Source organism: Martes martes (assembly GCF_963455335.1).
Source record: "Martes martes genome assembly, chromosome: 16".
NCBI classification, from domain to species: Eukaryota; Metazoa; Chordata; class Mammalia; order Carnivora; family Mustelidae; genus Martes; species Martes martes.
The window spans coordinates 58,387,040-58,411,560 of NC_137904.1; the positions used below are offsets into that span (position 1 = coordinate 58,387,040).

A 24,521-nucleotide genomic window follows, 5' to 3' on the forward strand; every position below is an offset into this window, starting at 1 on the left:
TGGTTGGGCAGGTGGGAAGGCAGAGGGGTGGCGCTTAGCTACACACTCATTTTCGGAACGACCTTCCCGTCTCCCCTCTCTGTCTCGCCTGTCAGTCTGTGACCATTAAATCTCTCATTAGTGAACCAGATTTGGATAGGCTCATTAAGATGAGGGATGGCCCCAAGGTGCGGCTGGCTAGGGGAGAGTTAGAGCTCCTCTTCTCCCTGTTTATCAGAAAATAATACACCTCACGTTCTGCATCCCCTCTCCGGGCCTAATACTAGGCTCAGACTCCGTGGGGGCTGCTCAGGGGACCATTTTAAAGAAAAGTCAGGTCAGAGGACAATGAACAGCGTCCAGCTGCTGATTCCCACATACTCACAGTCACCCAATGAGAGCCTGGGCTTCTGCACTTCTTATAGAAGCTCAGACTCCCGAGTGAGACATTCCAAATCCTTCCCAATCACGTCTCAAACCTCCCCTCCATCCTCTCCTCCCACCCACCCACAGGTGCCCCAATTTGGGCAATGGCCCATGACCTCATGTGTGTCCTGCTGGAACCGGCCTGCCCTAGCTCATGAAAGCTGCTTGCTGCTCATTCAAAATTCCACATCACACAGACAGCCTGAAATCAGTCATGGTGGGAGTATTTACACCGTAGGAATTGGCAAGTTCTACAGATTAAGATTTTTTTTTTTTTTTTTTTGTCAGTAAGCCAGATTTTTAGACACCTGCCAGCCTACCTGTCAGAAGGTCCCTGGGCATGTCTTGAGTCTCTCCCCATCCTTGTATGTCCTTCCCTCTGCTGGATTCTCCTTCCACTCCCTAGCCTCCTGCCTCTCTTCTCTGCCTGCTGAGATCCTGGTCACTTGCTGAGGTCCCCCAGGCAGGATCCCACCCCCAGTCTTCTGTGTCCCAGCAGTACAGGGATCACAGGTCCTAACCAGGACTTCTATCTTAAGGACCATTCAGTTTCCAAGAGTGGGAACCAATTCAAAGCAGTTGCAGGAAAAGGTAAAAACATGCGGAGGGGACCTCACAGTACCTGGGGCAGAAAGGCTTCCCCCCAAAGAAGAGACTTTTGCCTGCTCATTTGCACGAAATCCCAGACCAATCCACCATACACTAGAGCATCTAGATTTTGTTTCCAAACCCAGGATGGTCCCCAGGTTAGTCCAATTATCTGAAGCCACGGGGTACAGTCACGTAGTCATGGGGAGCAGAGCACAGCTACCCACACCTCCTCGGCAGGAGCCTCGGGGCTGGCTCTGAGAAGGGCAAAGGGCAGAAAGGCCATCTCCCAGGCTGGAGGGCAAAAAACGTGTCTGCACCTCTCTAGAACACCAGTCCCAGGGCCGATGAGGTGCTTGACAAATATTTGCAGATTAAATGAATCGTCTCAGTTTTGGTCCTTCTTCAACAATCTGTGACCCATGTGGTCCCTGGAGAGAGAAGCAAAAGGCTTTCCGCAAGGGACCCCCCCCCCCCATGCCCAAGCAGTGAGGCATTCTTTGGTCTTCTCATTACTAGCTGTGTGACCTTGGGTGAGTAGCTGAACCTCTCTGTGCTTCAGAAGCTTCATCAGTAAAATGGGGATGGCAATTTTGCTGCATGGAGGGTTGTTGCAAGGAAGACAGGAGTTGATCTTCCTGGACCAGCTGGTATGGCTCCTGACACATAGTAGGTAGTCCACACTGTGGTAGCTTATGCTGCCTGGTCTACCTGAAGCCACAATGAGGGTTCCTCTCCAGTAAGCCACACACACGCAGGCTCTTCCAGTCCCACCCAGGCCCCTGCTCTTAGAAGACTAATCCAAGGGTTTGGCCATGATGACTGTGGACTGCGGCCACTCCGACCCTCTCCTGGGAGGTCCAGGCTGAAGATGTCAGCCGCTGTAATTAACAAGCCAACTGCACCTGTCTTGCTCCAGTAATAGATCAGCCTGTCGGGCAAAGGCCCAGAGGGAAGTTCTGAACGGGAAGACGGGAAAGAGTGTACAGGAGCTAGAACATGACCAGCCAGCCTCCAACCCCCCTCCACCTCCACCCCACCTTCTATCGCCTTCTGTCCCTCAGCCCCTGAAGCTGCCTCTTTCCAGAGGCCAAGGGCCACATCTAAAGGGAGGAATGACAGAGTGAAGGAACAACGTGTCCCCTCCCCAGGTGCTCAGAGAGCTGTGGAGTTGGGGAGGAGAGAGGAAGCAGAGTCGCCACAGGATGTGGGCAGAAACCCCTGTGGAAAGACCCCTTCCCAGAGACTCAGGCAGGCAGGAGGTCAGTCGAGACTCTTCTGCCTCTATCCTTCCTTCTCCAAAGATGCTGGGATCCCAATGACAGGGAGTGGTGTGGCTGCCAGGAGCCCCTGGGGAGAAGACCGTAGCAAAGCTTTCTCACCATGGGGACCCCTGCCTGTTGTCTCCTCCTTGCTCACAAGCCGACAGGCCACTTCCTCCAACCCCTGAGATCAAGTCTGGCTTTGGACAGACTGTTTTACCTGCTCACACACGCCAGAGAGGGACCCAGGGAGGACATGAGATAGTGACCCACTTCCCACCCTGCCTGTGGGGCTGCTGGCCTCCATGGCTGAAATCCTGGTGTCTCCCCTCCCCCCACCCCCGACTCTGGCTTCCTCTGGGGGACTCTCGCCCTCACTAAGAGCTCACGTGCTCCAAGACAGGTGTCACGCACACACGTACATGGTGCCTCAGACACAGGCAGCCCACAGACCCAGAGCCCCTGCTTCCCGCCACGCGGTGGCCTTGAGCGCTGTCTGCAATCTCCTCACCTTGGGAGGCATTGCGGCACCCCGGTAATTGCTTCTGGAAACGCGGTCACCAGTTTAATTGCTAGAACTTGTCCCGAGTGATGTAACGCCGGGGAGCTTCGGGCCTGTTTCTCTGGAAGCGCAGGCGGCTGGCTGAGTGGCTGTGCGCGCTCACAGGAGTGACTGGGCGTGCTCGCGGGTGCACCTGTGCGCGGGAGGCACGCGGGCGGGCTCACCTGTGCGTCGGCTGGACGGCAGTCACAGCAGGTCCGCGCCTGCTGACGGGCACATTAATTTGGAGACCTGGCCTGGGTTTGGGAGATCAGGGAATGTGGGGGCTGTTTGGGTGACAGGATAGGAGAGAGAGCCCCGGGGGCTGTGTCTGCCTTGGGACCACGAGAAAGACAGATGGTGACAAGGCCACATTAGGTCATAAGGCCACCCCGGGGTGCAGGTTGATATCTGGGGAGGAGTAGTGGACGGGGTATCTTGCACTGTCTCTAAGTCCTTACCTCCACCCTGCTCTGTGCTCCAAGGAAGACCACCATGACCTTGCGGGGTTCAGCCAAAAGGGTGGCCTGGCAGGAGACTGGAAAGAGGGAGGGAAGGAGGACCAAGGGGAGGACAGAGAGGGAGCTCAAGAGACTCATTCTCCAGCTCTGTCCGAGGGGTTGCTGCAGGTTGAGCTCTTTCTTGGGCCAAGCTTGGCTGAAGGTCTGAGCCTGTCGGTCATGCAGCCCCTCCCTCCACACAGCCCCATCTCTGGTAAGGTGACACCCCCTCCCACCCGTCTCCCTCCTGGTTTCATGCACCTGCCCACACTTTCAAAACCAGTTCCTCTATTAAAATTATCCTCCAATCACCAGTCGTGCTGCACCTGTTTCCTGTCAGGACCTAGAAGGATGCAGAGGTGTGGGGGGAGGGGGAAGGCGTGGGAAGCCGCCCTCTCCCGGAGCCAGCACCGTTCTGCTTCCCACACCCCACACCCCATGTGGGGCTGACTCTGGGATTCTTTTCCGTCAGCCCTCCCTGGGCAGGTGAGTCTTGGTGGGGGGAGGGGTGGCTGGGGAACGAGTGTGGGTGGGGACAGGCAGGGGTGGCAGGCATCTCGCCCACTAGCTCCTGTTCTTCCAAAAGTCCCCAGAGCAGCTGGCCAGCTCTGGGAAGGACTTGCGGACATCCTCAGGCTCCCCCCCACCCAAGCTTGCCAACCAAGGGCTGGAAGGAGGGGCTGAAGCAGCCCCCAGGCCACTGATGAGGGGAGGGCAGGCGGCAACCATCTCTGGGGCTGAGGGGAGAATGGGCACCCAGCAGGCAGAGCACAGACTCGCAGACAGCAAGAGCCAGAGAAAGAGAGAGAGGAACAGGCAGACAGACAGGGACAGAGAGGGGAGGTGGTGCTGAGGGGGAGGCCAGAGCTTCATGGGAGGGAGCAGTTAGGGAGCAAAGCGCCGCCCCTGCCCATGTGCAGTTCCGACAATCCACAGGCCCGCCCCCCACCCAAAGGACCCCCACATTGCCCCACCCCAGGATATCGGGGTATCAACAGAATCACTCAGCCTCCCCCACCCTCTTCCACCCACCCCGGGCTCCATTAATGCCGCTGATACGAAAAGCCTGCCCACCCTCCCCTCCCTCCCGAGGACCCACACCTGGCAGAGGGGGACCAAGACCCAGGGCTCCGGGAGGTAAGGGTCTCCTGTCACTCACACCCGGGATGCTCCCTGGGCCTCAGGATTTATGGACTTTAATTTTCCCAGATCCTCCGTCGCGTCCCGTCCTTCCCTCTGGTCTGTCAGGGTGTTTATCTCCCACCCCTCCAGCCCCTCTCCCCCTCCCCGGGTTTTTAATTTGGAGCATCCGTCTGGAGCATCCTGAGATGGGGACATCTGCCGTGGGAATGCACTGAACCGCTGACAGCTCTATTGATCTCCTCTCTCCCGCTGCATAATGCGAGATATATACAAGCCGATAGGCTGGCCCCTGTCCCTTACTTTGAAGGGACCGTGCCCTTCCTCTTTCTTCCTCTAACGTCCCCTCACCCTGGCACACACTGACAGATAGGCGAGGTGCTCATCCTCTATGCTCGAGATGGATTCCCCCCGCCCGAGATTGTTTTCCTCACCAGAGGACGGTGTCTAATCTATCCTTTTTACGGTAGCAGAGGGGACACCGTCAAGCAGCTCAGGGACTGAGAGGGGCCAGTGGAAGGGAGCAGGGGAGGTGATGAGGTGTCATCCGTCGTCCCCCCTCCCCCTGCTGGAGAAGCCCAGGTGGGATGCTCTTCCTCAGCCGGCCTCGCCCAGCTCCGGGGAGGAAGGATGTCTGCCCCTCTCCCCCAGGCTGTGGCTCTGCAAACCCGCCTACCACTCCTGCCTGGGACTCACATTCGATGACCAGTTCCAGAGGCAGCTGCCGGGCTAAGCACTTTCTGTTCCTCACGTCTTCTGGTTTCTCCAAAGCAGGGCAGCCACAGATGATTGCACAGGCTACGCACAATGGGCACAGGGGCCCAGAACTTGGAAGGAGTGAATAAAACCCCTCCCGAACAGAGAACTACACCGAGATCAAAACCTGAGCTGATATCAAGAGTTGGACGCTTAACTGACTGAGCCACACAGGTGCCCTGAAACAGTTTTCTTCCCATGCTATATCACAAGTCCTCCTCCAAGAAGACCTCCTGGATTGATGCCCCCGCAAGTCTGATTGCTTCTTCCTTCCAGCCTCCCCGGAACACATCTGCCTTTGTTTGCACATTCTGGCAGGCGGCTCTGAGGGTGCGGGGTGGGGTTCCTCCTTTGTGAATCGGCATCGTGGTACTTCCTCTTGGAGGGTTTCCCCAGGCCCGCCCCATCCCCAGCCTGGATCAGGCCCCCACGGCCCCCACCTGGTCCCACCTACTGCACACACAGCCCTGACTTGCCACTGCCTCCCCTGCCGGTCTGGGAGTTGCTTGAGATAGGGACAGAGACAGACAGGATCTGGTTTCTGTGTGGTCACGTGTGTGCGGGGCCTGGCACAAAGCTGGAGCGCCGCAAGGTGGTGCTGACAGGATAGCGCCCAGCACGGTGCCTGGCCGACAGCCGGCGCACTGAAGATGGCTGGGCTCCAGGTCATCACTGCGCTCTCAGGGCAGGGGGCCGTTTGCCCCTTAAGGTGGTGGGGAGGTGGGGGGGATGGAGCCTTTTCTTCCACCCCACCCACCCCCTACACCAGGCCTCCAGCCCACCGAGGAGGAGAATCCTGGCCCACGGATGTCTGGCCCACGGGCTGCCATGTGTTCCCAGTGACCACCCGCCCACACCCCACCCCGCCAGCAGGCCAGAGCCGGAAGCAGAAGCAGCAGAGGGAGGGGGGACCGGTCCTTGGAGCAGCCCAGACAGAAGGCTAGCCTTGAAAATGAGAAATGACTGTGGGCTGCAAAGACAGTGGCCTGTGCCCAGAAGTGACCTGGTCACAGGCACAGACGGACCAGACGCCCATTATAACAAAGAATATTCTGCTAGTCTTGTCCTTCTCGGCCAGTGGTCCTCAACAAGAAGTGAGGGGACATTTGGTGATGTCTGGAGATGTGCTTGTTTGTCAGGATCGCGGGGGTCTGGCTGCTGGGGCGGGGGGTGGTCAGGGACTATAACCATCCTACAGCATACAGAGCAGCCCTCCACCCCAGCCCCAAAGGTCAGTAGCACCCAGTTTGAGAAACCCTGTTCCAGTTTGACCAGTCGTGCTTTGTGGCTTTTAGCCCAGGGGCCCTGAGGTTCTCTCCGACTGTGAGGGGAGTGGCTGGAGGAGGGGAGGCACCCACAATCCTTTAGTCTCACCATCTTGGGTCCCCCAAAAACCACCAGTCCCAATGCCCACCCAAGGCTCCTTCCATCCCTCCCCATCCTCTTCCCAGGTAACCGTGTTCAGCCAGAGGGACTGCACACTGATCCCCACTGAAAACCCACAGGGTTTAATACAACCCCCCACCCAAGGTGGCTTGAAAGCCAGTCCGGCCGGCAACAAAAAGCATGGGCCTCCTGGGGGCCGCTTGAAGATGATTAAATGAGAAAGTAGATATGAAAGCACCCCATCAGGTATTAAATACCATACAAATATTACTTGTCATTTATATAGGTCCTAACAGCCTGGGATTTCAGAAGGCGGCAAGCAAGGGGCTGCACCTTGGCTTTCCATTTCCAGTCAGGGCCTTGGCGCCCCCTTCTGTCCACTGTTGGGCACTACACCAGGGGCACGGGCTGTTTCCAGACCTCCTGGGGCAAGTCAGGACCACAGGGCAGTTAGCTTCTTCACTTACCCCATGGAGGCTTCACAGCAGCCCCGTGAGGAAGCAGAGAGATAGCATAACCCCACACGCATCGCATTAGAAGCAAGTAAATGAAGGAGGCAAGACTGGAACCGGCCACAGGCCATTGTGCCCTGATGCCTACAGTGGGCAAGCCCAGGGTGCCAGGCAGACGCACAGAGCAGCTTGGGGCGCCACTCCTCTACCCCCCCATTCTCAAGCAGACCATGAGCTCCCCCACCGAAGCCCCACGAGAGCCCTCATGGACCTTGCTTACCATCTTACCTCTTGGTACTACCACCCTGGGTTCTCCGGATGTGTGTTGGATGGAATGCCAAACCCCACCAGCCTTTCTCGGCTGACACGCTGACTTCCGCTCCAAGTGGGTCCAGCTTACCGACTTCCTGCAGGTCTGAAAGGCCCCCGAGCCCAAGGTGTGCATCTGGAATGGGAGAATGTCTGGCTCCCTAAGGATACAGGTAAGACTTGGACGAGACCACCGGAGAGCTTAACCTTCCCTGTTCCATGCCCCCTCCGACCTCTTCTCCCCACCCCCACCCCCAGACCCTACCTGCCACAATGGTCTATTCCCAGAAACCATGCTATGCTGGACCACGGGAGCCTGGCTGTCAAGTCTGGGGGCCTTCATCTCCTACAGGGAGGGCTTCCTGTGTTGTGTGTGCATCAGCACCATCGGGGAAGGCTCTGTCTAGTGCAGCACCGGGCTCTCCCTCAGAGATGCAGGCTTCGGCCGCACCACAGTAACGGGGGCTCACCTGTCCATGAAGCACAGCAGATGTCCCTCTAGGTTCTTTGCTTCACCTTTCAGAGGCTGCGGTTTATTTTACTATTTGTGCCTCTTGGGGAGTTGGAGAGAATTTTTAGTACTTGAGCAAATTTGCCTTTGTGTTTTGTTAGTACATGTCTGTGTTCTCTTATTATACAACTCAAGAGGGTGAACAGCTGTCTCTCTGGGATTGCTGCCAAAAGGAATCTGCAGTCCCTCCCCCGTCCCTTGTTCCTGTCCTGTAGGTCCTATAGAGGGGAGAAGCACCAGGCATTCATTTAACAACTATTTTGTGGACCTACTATGTGCTTTGTCCTAATTAATTCATCCATCCTTCCCTCTCTCCATCCCTCCATCCATCCACCCTTCATTTAGTGAGTGATCTCAGATGGAGTGTCCAGTTTGAGAACCCTATAATGTCAGCAGGGAGTACCTGTGATAGCTAGATAGATAGCTAGATAGATATATTGAATTTCTAGAGTTACCCAAAGAATGCTGAGCACCATTCTTGTCTTCAAAGAAAAGTTGGCACAAATGTCTCAAAAGTTTCACGCTGTCACACAGTTTATCGGGAGGTCTGTACACGTAACGGCTGCACCAATGACCAGTGATAGGAGTCAGAGGTGAAGGGTCCTGACCCAGGGGGAGGTGGAAACTGGGCGGGACTTAGTATTGGAGGGGAACAGTGAGGGCAAGGAAGGACATGCAGCCAAGAAGTGTCAGTGAGTTGGGCTGAGGGTGGCTGCTTGTGGCTAAGCAGTGGTGGACCAAAGACCAGAGAGTCATCAGCCTGGGATGGAGGAGGACTGACAAAGTCAGACTGAGGAACTTCGGGATGTTTTTCTCAGGTCAGAGCTAAGGCTCCCATGATTCCCAGACTGGACCCCGACGTTCAGGCTCCTACCAATTAACATTTCCTTCTTTTAATACCCAGATGCATCTGTAGTTAGCACACACAGTTTGGCTTCTTTTAAAAGGCTCCCTGCACAGTTGGAGCACCTTGGGATCGCCCAGGGGCAAGGACTGCCAGTTCATCCCTCCCTCAATCCCCAGTACTCCTGGGAAGATGTTCAAGCTGGGCTCTTCTAAGGGAAGGAAGGATGGGGGGAGTGAGTTCACAGTGAAGTTCACGGCGACGCACTCTGTCTCTTCAGGTAGGCTGCTCTGTGATAATAAACACACGGCAATTACTTTCTGTCGTGCAGTTATTAAATTTGGGGGGAAGAAATATAATAAAATGTAGACATTTGTAGAGAGGTTGAAAATAGAATAAAAGTGGACGATAAAAATAAAATCGATAACCTCACGTGTCCCGGAGTCTGCCGAGAGTAAGCAATGTCAGGCACAGGGTGGAGCTGGAAGGAACCACAGGGACAAAGGAATCGCGGCCTTCACGGCCTCCGAAAGCAGGGGCCAGGAGCCCGGGCTTGGGACCTGCCCCGCCCGCGTGGGTTCAAATCCCGACTTCGGCTCTCCCTGCAAGCACAGCCTTCATTCTCAGCTCCCCCTCCTCCCGGCCCCGGTTAAAATTGGGGTACCCACAAGACCGACCTCTCGCAAGTGCGCCTAAAGATCAGAGGGCCCAGGGGTAAAGTGCTTAGCACAGGGGATGCCCCATATAAATGCTCCTTAAATGTCAGTTGCTGAAGTATTAATTTACCCTTATGTGCACCGGTTTTTAAAGGAATCGGAAGAGGCAAGTGGGAAAGCTCCAGTAAGTGGAAAAGAGGGCTTTACTCATGCCCGATTAGATGTCCGCGGGAAAGGGGACCAGAAGGACATGTGAGAAACCCCCGCAAAGAGGCTCTAACATGTGCCTAGGAGGGTCCCTTTATTTAAAATCTCTGCGTAGGTACTCAATGCACACATCTAAAGAAAGCGGTAGGTAATAAGTGTTCGGTCTTTAAGCTGGATCGGAGATGAAGCTCAGCAAAGCCAAGGTGGGGGTTGGGCGTGGGGAAGGAAAAGAAAGTGGAGGGAGGAGGAAGGCGGCCCGTTTTATTCCCGATCCGCACTATTAATCTGGGCCAGGAGAGGGCAGAGGGCTGCAATGGGAAGGACGAACGCCTATGTAATGCTTGACCCTTTGCAGACACCGTACCCAGCTTCCTTCGGGGGGAGGGTTCAACTGAGCGGAAACGGAAGTCTCGCTCTTTTCCGGCCTCCTTCTTGCTGCTTGCTGTGAGTGTTTCGCGCGGTGAATGGGGCGCTGAGGGGGTAATCCGGGGTAATCCACGATTGGGTGAGATTTGGGGACCTTGGGTGTGGACCGAGGGTGCGGGAGAGGAGGATGGAGTGTGAAGGAGTGGGCATTTCGGGGGGCGGGTGGGGAGGAGAAGCGGGGGTCGTCGCCACTGCCCGCGCCCCGCCGACGCTAACATCGGTCTTCTGCGCAGGTGCCGGCCGCGCGCTCCCCTGCTTTCTCCGTAGCCATGGTGAGTATGACCCTTGCTGGGGCTTTCTCGGGGGAGGGCAGCGGGGACAGGACCGCCTTTGCGGGTGTCCAGGGTTCCTGGGCGTGAGGGGCTAGTGGCGGTGGTCAAGTCACGACCGTAAAGAGTGTGTCAGTGCAGCTCACGAGCCTGATCGTTGCGTTGCAGCCTCGCAAAATCGAGGAGATCAAGGACTTCCTGCTCACGGCCCGGCGAAAGGACGCCAAATGTAAGTGGCCGACCTGAACTGCAAGAGTTGGTGACGATGGTCGCGTGCGCGTGGAGCGGTCCTCCCTGATCCTTCTCTAGACCTTCCCCAGGTCCCTCCCCTGGTCCTTCTCTAGACCTTCCCCTGGTCCCTCCCTGATCCTTCTCTAGACCTTCCCCAGGTCCCTCGCCTGATCCTTCTCTAGACCTTCCCCAGGTCCCTCCCTGATTCTCTCTAGACCTTCCCCTGGTCCCTCCCCTGGTCCTTCTCTAGACTTTTCCCCAGGTCCCTCCCCTGATCCTCTATAGACCTTCCCCAGGTCCCTCCCCTGGTCCCTCCCTGATCCTTCTCTAGACCTTGTCCAGGTCCCTCCCCTGGTTCTTTTCTAGACTTTCCCCAGGTCCCTCTCCTGATCCTTCTCTAGACCTTCCCCAGGTCCCTCCCTGATTCTCTCTAGACCTTCCCCTGGTCCCTCCCCTGATCTCACCTAGACCAGGAGCATTGGTCTGGGGCTGTTGAAGCAGATCCTGGCTGCCTGGGAGCAGGGACTTTATCCCATTTACCCAAGGGAAGACTTTGTTGGGCAGTGTGTTCCCTTTGGCTGGCTGTGAGCATTTTAAAAACCATCCTTAGTTCAGGAGAGGTATGTGTCTGAGCAGAGTCCTTACCAGGTGGAAGTCTGGAAGTGTGGGACTCAGAACCCTGACCTTGGTGCCCCCTGTCGGGTTCTGGGCCCACTGCTGCCTGAGCCCTGCCCTTCCTGCCGCACGGTTAGCTGTAGGAAGCGGTCTGCCTCTCACGTGTAGGAGTTAGTTTCCCGCGTCTGTAAATAAGGGAACGATGTGCTGGAAGCCTCCTGACAGCAAAGCTTTCACTGGGTGAAGTACCAGCCCCTGGTCCCCGAGTGTTCTCGCTGGTGTGCCCCATGTGGGAGGGAGTCCTTATGCACCGTGTTACTACGATTGAGGGAGGTGTGGGGGCTCGTGCTTCCTACAGGGTAGATCTTGAATTCATACGCGGGGGGTAGCCCAGAGTCCTCATTTTTCTGCCTCATCAAATACTCCTTAAAGCTCCGTTTTCCGTTCAGAGATGTGTCCTCAGGAGAGCATCAGATCATTCGTGAAAGCAGAGCCGTGTCTGCTGACGGACTGAGGTGGCCCAGGCTCTAACACTCCATCAGTGGAAGAATGAAAAGGTGGCGGGAGCTTGGGGAGAGCGTTCTAGTGGGTCCTCTTCGAGTCGCTGTGACTTTTGATCCTCTGGGACTGTTGGAAATGGTGGCCATCTGTGGGAACAAGGAGGAGGTCTACCCTTTCTGGTGTTCTGGGGACCGCTGGTGACACTGTTGGTATACTCTCATGCTGTAAAGAGAGGTTATCGTGACCGTCATCATTCAGGCCAGGGAATTTGAGGTTACGGCCTGGTTCAAATCCTAGCTCTTATCAGTGGGTGGCCATCCTCAACAGCTTAAACACAACACTGTCTTTTTTCTCTTGAAGGCGGGGCCAGGGGATAATGGCATCTGTCCCACGGGATTGGTGTAAGGGTCACATCAGAGGATCCTTTGGAATCCTTAGTATCATGAAGAAATGGTACCCAGTCCATCAGATCGGTTTGCATGGGAATTCGGGAGCCTGGTTTTAGACAGCGTGGTCCCCTGGACACAGTGTGTTCAGGACTTACTGAGTAAACTTGTAAAAATATTTTTAATTATAAATATGCGTAGCAAAACCTTCCTATTTTTAAGTGTACAGTTTGCTGGCACTGGGAACGTTCACTGGGCTTTTTTTGATCCTGTGATCTTGCAAAACTGAAACTGCACCCAAGAAACATAATGCACCATTCTCCCTCCAATCCCTGGCTTCCACCGATTTGCTTTACTGATTTGACTGCTCTAGAAACCTCCTGTGGGTGACAGCAGCAGCATTTGTCCCTGTGGCCTGGCTGGCTTGGTTTAGCGCAGTATCTGTGGGCTGCTTCGGTGCGGTGACATTCAGTAGCGTCTGTCAGGATTTCCCTTCTGAGGCTCAGGGACCCACCGTGGGCATCTGCCGAAGTTGATCTGTGCGTCCGGCAGTGGGCACTTGGGGGCTTTCTCCCCTTCGGCTGTTTCAGATCCCGTTGCCCTGAGCAGTGGTGTACGGACCCTCTCACTGCTCTCGGTTCTTGGGGCTGGGTGCCCTTACGTGGAAGGACTGCACAGTAGGACAGTGTTGAAGAAACATTTTTTCTTAAAGAGCTCCCCGCATCTTGGGATTGTGCGAGGCGCAGGGCAGCTGCTAGGGGTGATGCGGCATACTTAGCTTTAAGAGGAATGTTAAGATAGCAAAGTAGGTTGTTTGAATGAAGACCCAGTTTGCCGAACTTCCTAAAACATGGGCTAAGGCAGCCATTGCCTTGGGCAGGCTCAGGTGCTGCTTCTCGTGATACGCCTCATTTCTTCAGCACTTACCGGACTGGCAGAGGTGGATGGAGTCGCGGGTTGTAAGTCCAGGTGAATCTGGTGCTGCTTCTGTGGGGCTGAGGGCCTGTGTGTCCAGCCATCTGGTCAGGTGCGCGGGCTGACAACGTGTGAGCCCGTGTGTGGCCCCCGGCCACTGGCTCGGGGCCGCCTGACTCGGGATGGACACTAAACTGCGCTTACGATAATGAGTTCTCGAGAGTGTCTGAGCTGTTTTTAAACTTAGATTGCAGAGTTTTGATGGATACATGAAATGTCCTCCATGGAAACGCACTAACAAAACTTCAGACCTTGCGCTACTGAGCTCAAGTTAACACCTAGGGCTCTGTTGTCTGAGCTGTGGTCCTGGGATGGACTTTTGGAAGTAGGAAAGAACCTGGAAAATGGGTTTTGTAAACTTTAGGAAAAGCTTTAGCACATAACCCTGGGGCTAGATGGAGGATCCTGAAGGAAGTAGTTACTATCGCCCCGGGGGCCCCAGAACTGATTCCCAGAAGAAGGGAGGTGGTTACAGAATGTTCTCACATGCGTTCCATGTATCAGACACACCAGTTAAAATTTAGCCCTAGGCTCTGACATACTGATAGAAGGGAAGTGTAGGTTTCTGGCACTTTTTTTAATATTGAAGTCCTAGAGGGCCTCTGGCTTTCTGTTTCTGCAGAGGAGACGGTCCAGGGAGGGGAGCACAGCCCTGAGCGTGGTTGCCAAAAGTGCCATTTCACTGCGTAAACAGAAAGCAGGTGAACTGTGTGATGTCTCTTCTGTGGTACCATTTAATTCCTGATTCCTGTCCCTTTGGTAGCCGTCAAGATCAAGAAAAATAAGGACAATGTGAAGTTCAAAGTTCGGTGCAGCAGATACCTTTACACCCTGGTCATCACGGACAAGGAGAAGGCAGAGAAACTGAAGCAGTCCCTGCCCCCAGGTGAGCGAGCCTGGGCTCCCAGAGGGGCCCACCCGAAATGTGGAGGGCTCCTGTGTCGCTGTCTCGTTTCTTGCGTTGTCCCCAGACTTATGAAAGTGCATCTTGTGGCTCGTCAAAGTACCTGTTCTTGCTGTTGGTGGTGGAAGGAATGAATAGGTGTGATTCACTGAGTTCATCCCGTTCCAGAAGTAGTTTCCCTGGCCCAAGAATAGTTCGTTTTACTCCCGTCTGTGCTTTTCTAATATAGAATAGTAACAGCGAACATTGAACTCTGGGTAACTCTTCCTTCTCCCCACAACCCTGCAAGGTGGGTGCTGTCACCAATCCCCAGTTTTGCAGGTTGGAAAACTAAATAGGCTGTGAGCATAGGTGAGACTGAGGGCCCATCCTGGGGGGAGCGGGGAGATGGCCTGGAGCGCAGAGCGGGCTCAGGCTGCCCCTTCACACTGGACAGTTGGCCGGTGCGGCTTGACATCGTAGGGACTTCCTGAGGTCTCTTCATGAAGGCTGAGAGATGGACTGCTTTCTGACTGTGTTTTTGTTTTTAATTATCAAACACTAACTTAATTTTTTGTTTAAGTTTTTTGTTTTTAAAGATTTATTTATTTTAAGAGGGAGCACGCGGGGGGTTGGGGGAGCAGAGGGAGAGCGAGTCCTGAGCAGACTCCTCTGAGCCCGGAGCCGCACGTGGGGCTCAGTCTCACAACCCTGAGATCACAACTTGAGCTGAAACCCAAGAGTTGGATGCTTAACTGACTGCGCCACCCAGGCGCCCCCAACACTGACTTAGTATTTTCTTATTTTTATTTCTTCAGATTTAGAGAGAGGGTTTGCAAGAGGGGCAGAGAGAGAAAGAATCTTAAGCAGGTTCCACGCTCAGTACAGAGCCTGACATGGGACTTGATCTCACAACCCTGATTAACTTAATTCTAAGCAAAACTGCCATGGTATGCTTAATTTCTGGGTCTGTTAACCCTCTTTAGTTTGAGTACAAAGTCCAGACAAGCAAGAGTAACTCTAAAACTGTATGTCCTGGGTGACTCAATTTTGTATCTCTTCTTCTCTAGGTTTGGCAGTGAAGGAGCTGAAGTGAACCTGGTCCACTGATTTGAACTGTATTAAAGTTTTAAAAATTCTTAAAATGTCCTTTGTCTTTGAGGGCGGGAAGGGAAATACTACTTGGTCGTGGCTTCCAGTGGGAACAGGATGGGAGTCCTGGTTCCTACTTTCATCCCTGATCTTTGGCTGTGATCTCAGTGGACAAATAAAACCATCCTTTTTTTAGCTTAAGTTTGAAAATAAATAGATGGAAACACAGAAGAGGCAGATATTTGTGAAAGGAAGCCAGTATGCCCTCGTGGGATTTTAAAGTAATTTAGGTAAAGTGAGCTTCCTAATAATGAAAGTGGTAGTTACAGGGTGGAGTTGATTAGCTTCTTGGAAATTGGAACAAGCTGAGCCATCCCATCCTCCAAACACTGCTTTCAGATCCACGGGGGGAAGGATTCCTGGATGCAGGAGTGGACGGGAGGCTTTTTATTCAGACTAAGACACTTTGTTTCCTAAGTGCTGCTCGAGGTAAAGTGGAGCTTCAGAACCTGTAGGGTGTGAGGAGATGACTGCTGAGAGCAGATGAGTGTCGGCCCAGCAAAATGGGCCACGCTCTCCAGGGAAAGAGGGAACAGGAAACAGGATCCTGGACTGAGAGACCCGTCCGGGAAATGCAGCTGAAGGTTAGGGGGAGAAGCCAGCGTTCTTGCCCGAGAGCTGACCCTAGGCCTCAAGACGGAGGAGTGGACGTTGAGTTCACAGGGGTAGGCAGGGGGTGTGAGTGCGGCTCACTGCTCCAACAGGCCTGTGAGGGCTCAGGTCCCAGCCAGCCCCAACTCCTTGGGGATCCAGCTTCTACCACTTGTCAGCCAGCGTGATCTTAAGAAACTACCTCACTATTGAGCACCATGCACTGGTCCCAGCCCCAGGGAAGAACTGCAGACCTCTGCCTATAGAGTCACCATGGGAAAATCAAGCAGGGATGGGACAGTGCTGAACAGAGAAGAGACCACAAGATCAGCTCTAATGGTGGGCAATGGTGCCCCATGGCCAGCAGGTGTCCTGTGTGGCGGCTGGGCATTCAGCCTCCTAGGATCCTCTTTCCTCCCCTCCGAGGACAGCTAATGGGGTTGGGCAAGCGTCCTGTGATGCACACGGCTTAAGCAGAGAAAGCTGCCTCCACACAACGTGGCAGGTACAACTTGTGTTGGGCTTGTATGTGCAGGGCCAGTTCTTAGGAGGCTGAGCGGGGTCTGCCAGATTGCTTTCCCCTCATGGCGTGAGTTGCCGCATGGTCACGGCACATAACCCACGACCACATCGATGCTGCAGTGGTCTAGCGGAACAGAACGAGCGAAGAGTAAAAGCAGTGGCGTTTCCGGCACTGGGCAATTTTGAGACGCATGGGGTCATATCAGGACAGACCGCAAGGTGGCGACATCCTACAAGTGAGCAGTCTCCAGTGCGGGGCTAGAAATGGTTCACTTGATAAAATGCCCAGAAGCCTAGTGCCTGAATTCATTTAGTTGAGTTTTTTCCTACAGAAATTGTAAGGGAGTTTGAATCCAGTCGCGAGAGGCATGGGTTTCCTCCAGAAGGGGTCCACAGGCGCTCGGTGACCAGCCCAGGGTGGAGCACCTTCACAGGCTTCCTTCCAGTCCTCCCCATTCTCTGGGTGTTCAAGATGCCCAGGAAAAGGGAGGGCTTGCCACTGGGCCTCCTTTGTCCTGGCACCTTGTGCAGAGACAGGCCGCAGCTCCTAGGAGCCAAATCCTGTGGACTTCGTGCCTGGAGAAGACACCCTTTTAGGCCACGGTTCTCAACCCCGGCCCTGGTGGCCTAGGCTGATGGCAGAGAGTCTGATTAAGTTGGTAGGAGGCCTAGGTACATGTTGAGCCCTCGGGTGGCCGGGGTCAACCACTGCTTTGCTGATGGCCACTTACCGGTTTGTGATAAAACCGATCACTGGCTGAGTGGTGAGGCGTGGGCCGCAGTTGCTGGTTTGGAATGGGCTGGAGGGCTGTTCTCACTTCAACTCCCACAAGAGTCCCCGGGCGGCGGTCTCCTGTTCCTGTTCTAATGCTTTGCTCGCCCGCTCCCCTCGGACAACCACATTTTCAGGGCACCTCACCCAGATCCCCAAGCTGGAAACTCGGGAGTTTCTCTGGAGTCCCCTAGTAGGCCTCTGGGGAAGAAGCTAGAAGGGTCACCGTCTAACTGGGTGCAGACTGGGAGAGCAGGTTCCGCTGTTCACTGCTGCCCCCAGACGGCGGGCCCTGTAGTTGGGTAGTTTGTCTTCAAGCCTGTCAGCAGGCCTGCCCCCGCCTCACTCCCTCCCTCTGGGGCTGAACCCCGGCCCCCCAACCACCAGGTCAATCCCCAGGGTGACATGCCGCTTCCCCGAGGCAGGCCCTCCCACTTGGGATCTCTGGTATCTTGCCCTCCCTTCTCTCCCTTCTCTCCCCGGAGCACTTAGAATCACTGTTGTGACTCTAATCTTCTAGAGGAATGTCAAATCCCCAAACTTCCGGTGTTCAGGAGGCGGGATCAGCAGCTGGAGCCTCCTGTGCTGTCGATGTAGAGGGACCGGGAGGGGGAACTGTGCATGTGGCACCAAGCAGGGCCCATCACGTCAGTGCAGGGCTGTGTCCTCGGGCCAGTTGTCAGAGCCCGCCTGCCGAGGGCCCCAGGACATTAAGGTACATTTTCCTGGGCGGGCAGCAGGCTCGCCTCAAACACCACAATCCTTAACAGGCCTTGGGCGAAATGGCCCTTGCATACCACCCCCCGCCCCCTACTCCTCCTTTTTTTTTAATAAAGGTATTTATTTGAGAGTAAGACTGATTGAGGGGCACATGGGTAGCTCAGTCAGTTAAGCGTCTGACTCTTGGTTTGGCTCAGGTCATGATCTCAGGGTCGTGAGATCAAGCCCCACATCGAGGTCCGTTGTCAGCACAGTGTCTGCTTGAGTTTCTCTCTCCCTCTCCATCTACCCCTCCCCGCTTTCTCTCCCTCTCTAAAATAAATAAAATCTTAAAAAATAAATAAAGCAAGGCTTATTGAGGCATAACTTAGAGTGAAATTCACCCTCCTTGGTGTCCAGTTCTGTGAATTTTGACAAACATTTATAGTTGTATAAATACCACTGCAATCAATGTTTCGTCTCCCGGAAATTTCCCTCTTACACCGCCCCAGCCCCGGGACCAGTCAGCCTCTGCTCTGCTCCCCTGGCCTGCAGTTTGCTCCCCGGCCATGGTGCTGTACTTCCTTGATTCCCCTTTCACGCCCTTACACCCCCACCCGGATTGCAGTCCCCGAGCTCATAATGTACTGTCTCTCTGCTCAGAACCCCCACCCAGGATGCCCTGAGAAGCTCGCCCCCCACCCCTCTACCACCACCAGATCACTGGGGCGGGTAAAAGCTGCCTCTCCTTCCCTAATAAACTCTAGACCCCATGCAGACAGGAACGTGGGGGGTTTTACTGGTCACATTTTCCCTAGAACGGAGAAGATGCTCAGCCAAAGATTGTTGAATTAATGAAAACCCGTAGGAGCTGTCTTCGGCCTTCAGCGCCCCACTCGGCGCCTGAGCTTTGGGCATGCATGTGCAGCTGAGATGGCCGCAGTCAGGCCCGGGGGAACTGGGATCTGGACCACAAGACGGGACTCCCTCTCCTGGCCCCGGGACCTCTGACAGCGGTCATGGTAGGGACGTCTGTGGTCCGCTCCCCTCCGACAGCCACATTTTCAGGGCACCTCACCCAGATCCCCAAGCTGGAAACTAGGGAGTTTCTCTGGAGTCCCCTTTCTCCCCCATGTCTCTGCCCCCTCTCGTGACCACCCCCAGATTGTGTCCAACTCCGGCCTGATTCAGCAGGACCCCTAACTCCTCCATTCCCACCTAAACCTCAGGTGGCCCTTTACCTTGACCTTGTCCTTGCCTCAAGCACCACCTCTATCTGCCAGCCCCGCCCTGTCCTCCCATCACATCACGCTGTCTGCAGTTCTCCAACCGGGCCTTTTCAGCCTGGGACCTCTGTGAGTGCTCAGCATACCCCAGCCAGGTGTTCACAAGGCTTTACCAGATCAACCTGAGCGCATCCTGGTCCACAGACCCTGCTCTGCTCATGCTTTTCGCCAAAACCCCTCGAAGACAGCAGTTTGCATCTTTCTATGTGTGCTATTACCAGCTGCCTGCTCAGGCGCCACACCCCTGCTCTGTTCCGTGCCCGGCACAGAGGAGGTGCCTGGTGAATGTGTGCTGTGGACAGTCCTGTGTCTCCTCAAGACGTCCAGCCTTTCCGGGAGCTCCCAGTGCTCTCCTCCCCTCCCCTCTGGTCAGCTCCACTGTCCCTTCCTCCCGGAGGCCTGCCCTGTGCCGCCTACCAGGCACAATCAAACTACTTTTCTCAGTCCCCAGGGCTTCCAAAGCCGCATCAGTTAGTTGTTTGGGCAGACAGGCTGGGCGCTCGCAGGACAGAACCACTCACTGCTCTGAGTACACGCGGTTTACACAGTCGGATGCTCGATAAACGTGAGTGAATTTAGAACTAGTGACCCAGGGGCAGACTGTTGCTCCCTGCCGCCCCCAAACTGTGAACTCACTACCCGCCCTGGAAGCCCTAGGAAGGACCACCTCGCCTCGCCAGGACTGCCCTGCTCGCAGCACGCATTGACAATCTATATCCTGATTTGATAATCAGTCACGAGGAGCCCGGGGACCTAGAGACCGCTGTGAAGAAACAGGGCCGCTGGGGGAAGTTTTCACTTCTTGCATCTCTTTCGCCCGCGGGGCCAAGACAGAATCCCGAGAAGGAAAACCCTGCTGGTTCCCGAGCACCATCCGCAGCAGCCCGAGGGCGTGTCCAGGGCTGGGGTCTGGCCCGGGAGGGGCGGGGCGGGGCCTGCGCCGGGGTGGGGCGGGGCGGGGATGGGCGGGGCGCGCGTCCCGATCCGGGTGGCGGCGGCGGCAGCAGCAGGCGGGAGCTCTGGGGCTGAGCCATGCCGGCTGCGCGCGTGGAGTACGTCGCGCCCTGGTGGGTTGCGTGGCTGCACAGCGTCCCGCACCTGGGCCTGCGCCTGCAGCCGGTGGACAGCACCTTCAACCCCCGCGATGAGAGTTACCGGGAGGTGAGTGCGCGCGGCCCGGACCCGGGCCACGGCCCGCGCCCCAAGTTCCCGCACCACCCCGTCCCCACCCCCTCCCGGCCCGCCTCCCACCCTGCCCCGCAGTCTCGTCACCCCTCTCCCTTTCTCCCCCGGGACTCTTGGCCACGGCGCTCCCGTCTGGGAACCTCGTGGGCCGGGAAAGCTGGAGAGATGGGAGTTCTGCCAGCGATGGGGAACGGGGAGGAGGAAGGGCGCGGGGGCTGCGTGCGGGGCTTGGGGCCGAGCGCCGGGGGAGGGGGGCTTTTGTGCCTGTACCCGCGTAACTCCCTCGCGCCAGCTGCGGGGATGCCAAGGGCGCCTCGGGCTTTTCTTCCGTCTGCGGTTCCAGGACGGGCGCTCTCTTTCCGGGTATCTGCGGCCTGGGAGAAGTTTGAACAGAAACTGACTGGTCTCCCGAGTTCGACTCCGCAGCACCCCCCCCCCCCGGCCCCTGCCCGCAGGGTGGGAGCCGCTGGCAGCACCTCTGCCTGGGCCTCTCCTGGACGGCTGCAGGGCTGGGGGAGGCGGCTGCGTGGGGGGCGGGGGTGACCAACCTCTGGTGCGCCCAGAGCCCGCAGCCACATGTAGAGATCTGGGGGAAGGGACGTGTGCCCGGTCAGCCCCATCCCACCCCAGCCTCACCCTCCTGCTCAGTACGTACAACACAGAACAAGGCCCCGGATTTCTGGGGTCTTGGCTTCTTGGCCGGCCACTCCCCTCATCCTTGCACTTCGGCCCTTCCCTTGCTCCTCGGGCCCTTCCCTCTGCCCCTTCCCTCCGCCGTGTCTGTACTCCCGCTGGGGGAGGGGCTCCCCCGACCTCCCAGCCCGAGCCGAGCTTAAGATTCCCCCAGCCTTCTGAGGTCTGGCCAAGCCTGCTCCAGCCCCTGAGTCAGTCCACCGTTGGGTCAAAGATTGAGGCCGAAAAGCCCAGAACGGGACCCATTTGTTGAGAGCTACCCGCCCATGTTGGGACTTTGACCCCTGGTGGCCTCTGCCTGCAGAGTGTCAGGTTCTCGGACATGATCTGCCCCTGTGGGGCAGGTTGGGGCAGAGCCGGGCCTCAGCTGAGTCCCGGGAGGCTGAGGGGGAGGCTGAGCCGGGAGTCAGCTGTTAGCCTTCCCAGACCAGCCCTTTCTTCTGCAGGGCCCGGGATCCTGACCGGGCAGGGAGTGCGGTGCACCGGGCTGGGGAGTCTAATAATAGCCCCTAGTGTCCCTGTCAACCTCAGGCCCCAGGCACAAGGTGTCTGCCCTTCCGGAAAGAGGAGAGAATCGGGACCCCTTCCTGCTGTCTGAGAGGCAGTTGGGTGGGTGAGCCTGGCTCTCTCCTCCTGTGTCTGCCCCTCCCGCTCCCAGCGCTCTGCCCCTGGAAGTCAGCGTTCCCTGAGAATGCGGCCGCCTGGGGATAGCTCCAGGGAATCTTCCGCTCCCAATGAATGCATGAAAAGAGGCGGATATGATTTCTGAGACAGCTGTGTTGTTGGTGTGTGCGTGTGTGTGTGCGCGCGCGCGCCCCTGTCTGTTGATGTGTCCCCAGCCCTGCCCCCCAGATCCTGTACTGGGGGGCAGGGAAGGTCTCCAGCCATAATTTTCTTCTCTCCACGGGAGGAAATCTAAACTGGCTGCGTCAAGAAGACCTCCAGATGCCCAAGGGGTAGTGGTAGGGCACTTCCCCACCCTGGTGGCCCCAGAGACAGCACCTGTCCCACCAGCAGCTGTGGTGGAGCGGGAGTGGGGGGAACTGCACCTCCCCCACCCACTGAGTCCCCTGGAGAGGTGGCAGCTGAGCCAGAGGGACCCGCTCACAGTCCCTGCCCCTCTCCTCTCAGGGTGTAGCCTCTGGCACACTGTGCTGGGCACCAGATGACCAGAAGGCATCCCCTTCCTTTGGGTCCCTGTTCCTGGGCAGCCGGACCGTGGCTCTGGGTGTTAGTTAAGGGGGCTCCTGCTTGGTTAAGCCCTCCTGTTGTCTGACCATGGGTCCCTCTTGGAAGCTCCCTTCCTCCCAGTTTGCAGGCCAGTTAACATCGTGGATGGGGCACCTTCTGCTGTCAGTCATCTGAGTACTTAGCAAACATGACTGAGGCCAAATGTTGTGCCAGACGTGGGGTCACGTGATAACCAAGGCTGCCCAAGGCTTTGGCAGCTGAGTAGGTGGGGCTGGGGCCCTGCTCTCCGGCTGTCTTGGGTTGGAATCCCCATTTTATCACTTACTGTGTGTCATGGCAGGTGTCCATACCTCTCTGAGCCCCACTTCCCTCATCTGCAAGTATTAAACGAGACATTCAGGCAACGTGCTTATTACCTAGAGGGTCCCATAGCTCGTGGTAGGACCTGTGATACAAACCATTAGATGGGCTGCCGTGGGGTTCAGTAATGTGTCCAGCGACAGTACCCTGTCGATACAGAGGGAAGAGATTTTCTTCCACAGACACTGATCGGAGAAGAACTAACCCATGCCCCAAGTGTCCAAATGAACGACACCGGCTTGTGGGGATGTGCGCTCACCAAAGACTCAGTGGCGATGGAAAGGGACAGGTGCAGTCCCCGAGGAAAACTTAGGAGGGACCAGCTGTGCAGGGATCTGGAAGAAAACGGGGGTCCTACAAGAGTGGATATGACAGACGAGCAGCTTGCCTGGTGACCCGGAATATCCTGAGCAAATTCAGCTCCCAGAACGTTCCTGCAGAAGCACGGGTTCCCACTCACTGTCTTTACTCTTGGGGAACAATGGAAGCCCGCCAATATTTGATCCTCTCACCACCCACCCACCCCCACCCCTGCCAGTGGACTTGACCCTGTACCCCCAGCTCTAGGTTGTATGTACAGAGGGGAAGCAGCCCGGACCTCCCAGCGTGGGTCTCTCACCTTGGATGGGGGAGGCGTCGAAATGGAGAGAACCACCCCCATCAAGGAGAGTAGGAAAGGACCCAGTAAGTTAGGGGGTCTAACGCATGTGACTGGCCCCCAGCTGGCCAGGTGTCCACAGCAAGGACCTCTGGCCCTGCACCCAGCCATGACTCTCCCAGAACAAGCCACTGGAGTCCCCACCTCCAGCTGCCCGCACCACCCCGCTCCCCCCGACGGCGGAAAGACCAGGCGCTGAGGAACGAATGTACTTAAACTCCCAAGACGCCGTGCAGATGTTAGCAGCTGCCTCTGTCGAAGTGCAAGAGCCACACAGGGTTTCCTGTTCGCCGGCTCCTTTCCGGCTTCCGTAGACCAGTTGTTCTTTGGGTACCCGCGTGGCGAGATAGAGGAGACGTTTTTAACTTTTTACGTTTAGATGTGTATTTTCATGTGTTAACTGGGTGGCTCAGCTCCTAGGCTCCCCAGAGTCCTGAGTGTGTGTCTTCAGGCCAGGGGAGGGGACAGGATGGGGCTAGCCCCAGAACCGTGGGGCTCCCCCCACCCCCCTTCCTTGGGGGCAGGTCTCGGGAGGAAAGGCCAGGCTGGGAGCCCAGCAGGAGCCCAAGTTGGATGAGGAAGCCCCATTCATCTAGCCTGCACACTGAGTCATGGTCATCGGACAATCACGCTGCGCCCCCCTCCCCTGCTGGGGGGCCACTGGGGGGGCTTAACCCTTTCCTCCCAAGTGCTTCCAGCTCCCTTCCCTGGGGTCTCGCCCCGTGGCCAGCCCACTCTCTAGCTGTCTCCTGACCCCTTGGGTGGGGGTGGGGTCTCCCACTGCTGCCCCCTCCCGCGCCTAGTGCAGAACCCCCTCGTGGTCAGCTTTCCCAGCGTGCACATCAGTGAGTCCCGTCCCGGCTTGGGTCCTGGTTTCTTGCTCTGGGTTTCCCATTACAAAGTGGCAAACCAGAGCTAATTGCAGTCTCTTGGCTGAGGACGGAGGCTGGAGCCCAGGCCCTGTTGTGGAGCTGTGGGCACGGTGGTGGCTCGGTGTCGGGCAGGGCGGGGAGGGGGTGGCTGCTGGGCCCCGGGGTGGTCAGCTGCTTTCCTGGCTCTGTCAGAGCAGGGGACCTGTGAACAGAGCTCCCAGCTCCCTTGGGAAGAGAGGTTTGCTCTCCCTCACCCCCACCTGCCACACGCATGGGGACTTGCAGTGTTAATTAGGGGCAGGAAAATAATTGCCTATTAGAGGTTGGCAGGTGACACCATGGTGGTGGAAGGGGGTGGGGGGTGCTGCTATTTGGGCTACTGCTCCCTCCGTCCTCCTAACTCCTTCCTCCTTCTCGCCGCTCCCCAACTTCCTCCTTTCCTTCCCTGCCCCCCAAACCTGCCCCCGCCTTATCACCCAGCACCGGTGCCGGGGAGAGACCCCGAGGTGAGCTGCTAACCAAAACCTCTGTTGGGCTTCCCAGGCCCGGCCTCTCCGGGCGGGACTCGCACCTGCTTGAGGCCCGTTGCCCAGGTGGGGATGCCGCCCCCTCGGGTCTGGGCCGGCAGGGGGCCACGGGGGCTCTGAAAGCGTGAAGTAGGGGAGCCGCCACACAGACGGAGGGCGGCAGCTGGCCG

At 56.7% G+C, this 24,521-nt stretch overlaps 2 protein-coding genes and 1 long non-coding RNA gene across 7 annotated transcripts in view; 2 read left to right on the plus strand and 1 right to left on the minus strand.

The window, feature by feature from the left end:
• Positions 1-9,958: 9,958 nt before the first annotated feature.
• Positions 9,959-14,988, plus strand: RPL38 (ribosomal protein L38). 4 transcript variants are annotated; one of them, XM_080826873.1, is made up of 5 exons: positions 9,959-10,001; positions 10,217-10,255; positions 10,421-10,481; positions 13,724-13,846; positions 14,914-14,988. In XM_080826873.1, exons 2-5 carry the CDS (start codon positions 10,253-10,255, stop codon positions 14,937-14,939), a joined length of 213 nt encoding a protein of 70 aa, XP_080682999.1. In that variant the 5' UTR covers positions 9,959-10,001; positions 10,217-10,252; the 3' UTR covers positions 14,940-14,988. The 4 variants fall into 4 exon arrangements, with proteins under 4 accessions (XP_080682999.1, XP_080683001.1, XP_080682998.1 ...); XM_080826875.1 differs by having other exon boundaries at positions 9,981-10,037; XM_080826872.1 differs by having other exon boundaries at positions 9,983-10,062.
• Positions 14,989-19,652: 4,664 nt separating this feature from the next.
• Positions 19,653-20,941, minus strand: LOC308356952. Its single transcript, XR_013968152.1, has 3 exons — positions 20,706-20,941; positions 20,321-20,424; positions 19,653-19,995 (listed from the first exon to the last, which is right to left on the minus strand). It is a non-coding gene; the product is annotated as an uncharacterized lncRNA (long non-coding RNA).
• TTYH2 (tweety family member 2) overlaps positions 19,887-24,521 on the plus strand; it is a 37,113-nt gene continuing 32,478 nt past the window's right edge. For both annotated transcript variants that reach the window (XR_013968151.1, XM_080826357.1), the window contains exon 1: positions 19,887-20,026. Coding sequence is in view for 1 of the 2 variants with exons in the window: in XM_080826357.1 (XP_080682483.1) it covers positions 19,898-20,026 (129 nt within the window). In the remaining variant the exon portion in view is untranslated. The remainder of the gene's footprint in view (positions 20,027-24,521) is intronic.